The 6,000-nt window shown below is 52.7% G+C and overlaps 1 protein-coding gene across 1 annotated transcript in view; it reads right to left on the bottom strand.

Moving 5' to 3' along the window:
- Positions 1-1,446: 1,446 nt before the first annotated feature.
- The window catches only part of POMT2 (protein O-mannosyltransferase 2), a 34,309-nt gene continuing 29,755 nt past the window's right edge, over positions 1,447-6,000 (bottom strand). The window contains exons 19-21 of the mRNA XM_016220266.2: positions 5,334-5,474; positions 5,075-5,189; positions 1,447-4,262 (exon numbers count right to left, since the gene is read on the bottom strand). Of these exons, the coding sequence (XP_016075752.1) occupies positions 4,157-4,262; positions 5,075-5,189; positions 5,334-5,474 (362 nt within the window). The 3' untranslated portion in view covers positions 1,447-4,156. The remainder of the gene's footprint in view (positions 4,263-5,074; positions 5,190-5,333; positions 5,475-6,000) is intronic.

The following is a 6,000-nucleotide window of genomic DNA, read 5'->3' as shown; positions in this document are numbered from 1 at the left end:
AGGAGGCGAGAGAGGGCTAAATGCACTCTAATCTCTGTTTCCCTTAGAGGAAAGGCCCGAGAACCTGGCCTGGCCAGGCCCAAGCAGTCAAGGTGGTTTATTCTAACCAGAGACAGGGGTCTGAATCCATATTTAAGTGGCTGGGGAAAAGTCACAGGAGCTCCCTCCCTGCTCCATATCGGCCCACGATTTGGGCAGGAGGTTCTAATCAAACAGAGTTCAGATACTGTTCTGGAGCCAGTGCTGTCATTGGGATCAGTTATCATCAACAATAATAAAGAGCAGAATTTACTGAGCACTTACATCCAGACACTGTGCAAGGCACTTTGTATCATTAGCTTTTTTTTTTTTGCATCATGAACTCTTTTCATCTTCACACTAACTCTCTGAAGTAGGTGCTGTTTATTATACCCTCAGTCTACCATTGAGGAAACAGAGCGAAAAGGTAATAATTCACCCGAAGTTGCATAGTTAATAAGTAACAGGGCCAAGATTTGACCTCAGGTCTCACTCTAGCCCATCCTTAGGCCTCCATGCTCTACTGCCTCCCTCACTTTAGTGGATTGTGACCAAAAGCTGTGTCCATAGTTCAGACCAAGCCAAGGTCACTGGGTCTGGGTCAAGGGTGTATTGGAATTGGCTCTTAGATGGCTTGTAAGAGCCCACATAAGCATCTTTCCAACTCCTAGTGACATCAATCAGGTTGGTAGCCTGAAACAGGCCCAGTTAGGAGTATTTACACCATGAAAATTGACAAGTGCTACAAATCAGGGCTTTTTTCCTCCCAGAATACCTCTGGGCTGGGTGCACCAGGAAACACTGGGCCCTACATGCGCTGTCAAAGCATTAAAGAGAGCACACAAAAGGAACAGGTGGAATCTAGACACCTCCGAGCTGAGCCCAGGCCTTCTCCCCAAGGGATCCAGGTCTGCCAGCTTGTTCTGGGAAGGTGCTTCTAGTCCCAGGACCAGGCTGGAGAAGCAGAAAATCCCCAACTTGGTGCCTAGTCCAAGTTCCACTAATTACTAATCGTGGGAGTTTAAGCAAGTAATTTAATCTCCCATGGGTAGAATGGGGGCAAAACAACAGTGACTTCACTGGGCCTTATGAGGCTTGTGTCACAGGTGTGTCAGGACTTGGTAGACTAAGCTGGGACCGTCAAGAAAGTGTCCTGTCCTTTTCTAACCTGAAGCTCTGTATGACCCCTCCCTCCCCCGCCTGCAGCCACTCTTGGTCCTAAGAGGAAGGTGGTCAGTTAGCCCAGAAGCCCCCAGTTCCACAGTGCAGTGCTACTCCCCCACCTGCTGTCCAACACAGTCAGCTCTTACCTACTTTGGACCCTTAACACCACTCCTGTCAAGGTGGAGGCAGAATGGAAGTTGTACAATGCTGGGCCACTCAGCTGTCTCAGAAGATGACAACTGCTACTCTCTCTCAGTTCCTTCTGTACTTGTGTGGGCAGTAAACAGAGAAAAAAGGTCCAGCTTCCTACTTATTTTGGAATAAGTTTAAAACAAAATAACCAATATTACTCAAGTAACCTCATACATGGTGGGGCCCAAATGCTCCCTGAGGTAAAATCAGGCTCACCTGCCCAGCCCAGGGCCCCTGCTGGAATTAGAATGGCCTCAGACAGACAACAGAATGGTTCTTGCACGCAAAACATTCTTCTCTTTCCGGGAGCCTGAGGGCGAGTCAGATTCAATTAGGTACAACAAGAACAATGGCATTCAAAATAAGAGCCATTTATTACAAAAGTCAGTGGCCTCCAATTATCTGTGGAAACTTTATTTATATATATATAAAATGTGGCTCAAGAAGTTGGCTGGAGCTTGGGCTGACTAACAATGTCTTCCTCCTCCACCCGCAAGTTTGCAGGATTTGTCACATTTCTGACAATTCCTGGGGGCTGGAGGCCACATTCAAAGCACCACCCAGGAGCCCCTCTCCCCAGCATGTTCCAACAACAGAACTTCTAAGCACTTGAAGCTGCATCAAGCCAGTGGCCTTGTCCCCAGAGAAGCATCTACCAGTCTGGGCAAGGAGAAGAGGGAGTGAGCAGACAAGTCTCCTTCTCCCATCCTTGGAAAGCAATGGAAGAGACAGAGGAACCCTTTGGCCCCAATGTAGCCAAATTAGCAGGAGAGATGGGCAGGGAGTTGCCTGAGGTTCCTCCTTCCTCACCCGCACTCAGAGTGGCTGCCCTCTGGCTCCTTCAGAGCTCCTCCCCTCCAACAAGTTCCTATTAGGAAATACAAGGCACAGGGAACATCAGCCACCTCCTGGTTGTCACTGTGGGCCATTGTTCTTTGCTAGGAGCCAAGCACAGATTCCTGCATTCTACCTCCAGGAGAGCCCACCCAGATGGCTGCCCCCACCCAGCTCAGAAGCTACCAACTCCACCTATGGGAAGGAAGGGAGGCAGAGGTAGGGTGGAAAGGGTGAGTAGAGGTTTCTCCATCCTGTTCTCCTTCCCTTCCAGAAATGCAATTAAGCAAGCAGCCCAGACTCAGCATACAGGCAGCGCTTCCTGCTGGGGGAAGTCAAAAGGGCTGTAGCCCTGGGAGAGGGAGGTCATCAGGCCCCAGATCTAATTAACAAACCTGCCTTGCTTTTGATGTTGCTGTATTTCCTCTATTAACATTAATGATGGTTGGTCTGAACATCCAAGCATGGCCAGAAGCTTCCCTCCCCATCACCCAGTAGGTAGCACAGCCTGTCCCCAGGACCAATTTCCAGTCTCCGTGGCAACCGCCTCCAAAGATGCTCTCAAGAGCTCTGACCCTGTCAGAGTTGGTAGGGGCTACAGAGGAGGGAAGATGGAGTGTGGCAGATTCGACATTAGCCTTGAAGCATCACAGTCCTCTGAGACAAAATAAATACCCTGTCATGCACTGGAAGGAGGGGGGGCAGGCGGAAGGCTGGCCCTGGGTTGGTTCAGTTGTGACCCAAGGGTTTTCTTAATCCCTTTCATTTGGGGAGGAAGTGAAAGGAACAGCTCTGAGCTTCCTGCTTGGGCTTCAAAGTGATAGAGAGGAGAAGCTTTAATGCATTTCTAGGTACTCTGGGTCTTAGGGGGAAAAGAGATTGATGATACAGAGAAAGGGAAATGAAATGGAGTGAAAGAAGGTATCAGCAGGGGAGGACTTGAGAAGTAAAAATAAGGAACACTTAGTGAGTGACACTGAGAACCCAGCCCAGTACCATATAGACACCTGCCCTGCCACACATCTGCCTCGACTGCTAACTAAGGGGCACAGTGGCTCTCCCAGCTGCCAGCTGGAGGAATAGGGAAGGATGGGCAGCAAGAAACCGCCTCTGGCCCCCAGGGCCCAGGAACACAGAGCAGCCAAGGGTAGGACACCATTCCTCACACCGATCTCATTGTGTGACATTCTCAGAAAGCAGGAAACCAAGGGCCAAGGAAGGCCAGCCAAGGGCTGGTGAATCCTCAACTGCCTGGCTCTGCAGCCAGTGCTTTGTGAACAGTGCAGGCACGAAGTCCAGCCACCTGCTGCCACCTAGGAGACTAGCCAGCAGCAGCCACGCCAGGAAGCAGCTGAGGCCGGCCTCTAGCTCAGGGGTGCTTGGCCATACTTGTTTGTGAGGAGAGTAGCACAGCTCTGCCAGTCTCATCTGCTCTGCTGTTGCTGATGTCCAAGGTGGGGCCAGAGCTCTCAGCCCCCTTGGAGGTCAGAGGATTGTTGCTGGCTCTTACAAACCAAATCCAGTGTGAAAAAATATCAAAAAATACTACTGTAACCCTGGACTATCTCTTAGAGTTTATGACACTCAGCTGTCTGCAGTCACAGTCTATATTCCACCGGAATCTGGACAAATGTGCCCTAAATCCCGCACTCCCACCCACTCTCTCGCACACTTATCCTTCCTTATGTGGCACACGTGAGGAAGCAGCCTAAGAGACATCCTCGGTGCTGAGCCATCCCAGGCGGTTGAATCTGCAGACAGAGCCGGGGCTCTTTCTAGTGTTGAGTTAAATTCCAGGTCTGCTCCTAGAGTCTGGTCCTGCCAGGTGACAGAATTCCTCAGGATCCTCGGGAATCTTCCTCCACAGCTGGGAGGGTACAGGGACTGGCACCACAGCTGGCTGCCCCCAGGAAGTTCCTGGACTGAGGCTAGAGTCCTTGCAGTAGCTTCAAAAGTCCCATGATTCCATCCATCTTAGTCCTGCCATTGGACTTTGGGGATCCTGGGCTAGGGGACCAACCATCCCGTAAGCCAGAGGGTGGAAGAGGTAGAAGCTGTGAGAGAGAATCAAAGGGAGGCAGTTGGCATCCCGGTGCCTCCCCCGAGGCCAGCAGCCCTACAGATCTTTGAAATGCAGCTCCTCCTGCTGGAGCTCATCAGATCTTCTCCACCTTTAAGACCCATTCCCTCTTGTCCCCATGTCTGCCTGAGTTAGCCCTCGGGCACACTGGAACCTGAGAGCTTAGTAGATGCTGACTTAGTGACAGGAGAGAGACCAGTCCAGGGGTCTGCTCATGGGCTGTTTGGTCCAGAGTGTTTGTTAAAACGTGAAAGTGCTCTTAGGTCACAGGTCACCATTCCTTGTTCATGTTTTCATGTTGCCCCCTGGCCCTTACAAGCCAATGACTCTCAAGAGAGGATCTGTGAGACTCACAAAGTGGGGAGAGGAGGATGACTTTCCAACAATACCCTCCTTCCAGTTATTCTGAGCCACACCAGACCCCATACCCCTGGACCCACCCTCTCCCTCACCCCACTGAGTGCTACTCCAGGAGGAAGCCACTAAAGGGGGGTGCCCCCCAGGTGTGCTGGTAAGAGAAAAGCTGGAAACCACTGGCATAAGGAAAGTATGTAAAGAGTGAGCCCATGTTTCTCCTATTGGCTGCACATTAGGGTCACCTAGGGAGCTTTGGAAATTGTGACTGACAGGGCCCAAAACTGGCCTCAAGTGAGTCAAAGGTCTGGAGATAGGGCGCCCTGGCACCAGCAGGCTGGAAAGCACCCCAGGCGATTCTAAAATGCATCCAGGGCTGAGGCATCAGGGTGGGGCCGGGGAGCAGCAGTGCAAGGTGCAGGGGATGCTCACCTGTAGGCAATTCCCAGGAGCAGGCTCAGGACTCCCCCGACATGGACGACACTGGCCAGAGAAGAGGGAGCCAGGCTGCAGGCACAGAGCCTAAGGAGAGTGTCCCACAGAACGCCTAGTGGAAAGAACAGAACTCTGCACAGCCTGTTGGAGGATGGCTCGGGGTCACAGAGATGCCCTCTCAGCACTGCTGCTCCACAGTGGCCTCCTCCTCTGCCCGATCCCACCCTCATCACCCAGCCAGGTGGGCAGTGCTGACCTGTCAGCATGCTGGAGAAGAGCATGGCTGGGAAGTAGTGGTGGAAGTAGAGGACCCGGCCCATCAGGAAGAACGGGAAGTAGTGGAGCGCCCAGCCAAGCAGCAGCTGCCCACCTCCTCGCAGCAGCACCTGGGACAGCCCTGGGCCCAAGGAGCACAGCCCCAGTCAGCAGGCAGGGAGGGGCACAGATCCCGGGCTCCAGTCCAGCTCTGCCCCTTCCTTGCTATGTGCCACGTCACCCAACTTGGCCTTCCTTACCTCACCTGGACCAAGCCAAACAACACTCCAGCAGCTGGCGGAGATGAGCAGCTGACTCTCAAGAGCCCTGCTCACTACCCACCCAGCCCAGTGAGGCCTCAGCACCTACGGCAGGGGCACCAAACACCAGCAGGAGGCGGCACAGCTTCTAAAGAAACCAAAATCCTGCACACCCCACAGACAGCTTCCCCTCACCTCCATTCCCCACATCTCTGCTGCCACACAAATCTTTGCAGCAGCAGACAGGGCAGAGGTGAGGTCAGGGAGGGTGGAGCTGCACTAGAAGGGAGTCTGGGATTCCGGCTGTTCAGATAGGGAGCTGCAGAGGCCAAAGCAGCCCGTGTGACTATCTCAGATGCTGTGGTCCGTGGCCTGGCAGCTAAAGCTATCGGAATAATACTAGGATGG

The sequence above is a fragment of the Miniopterus natalensis genome, chromosome 1 (assembly GCF_054644295.1).
Source record: "Miniopterus natalensis isolate mMinNat1 chromosome 1, mMinNat1.hap1, whole genome shotgun sequence".
NCBI lineage: Eukaryota > Metazoa > Chordata > Mammalia > Chiroptera > Miniopteridae > Miniopterus > Miniopterus natalensis.
Note: the sequence above shows the minus strand (reverse complement) of the source record. Positions and strands in the feature narration are given on the sequence as shown.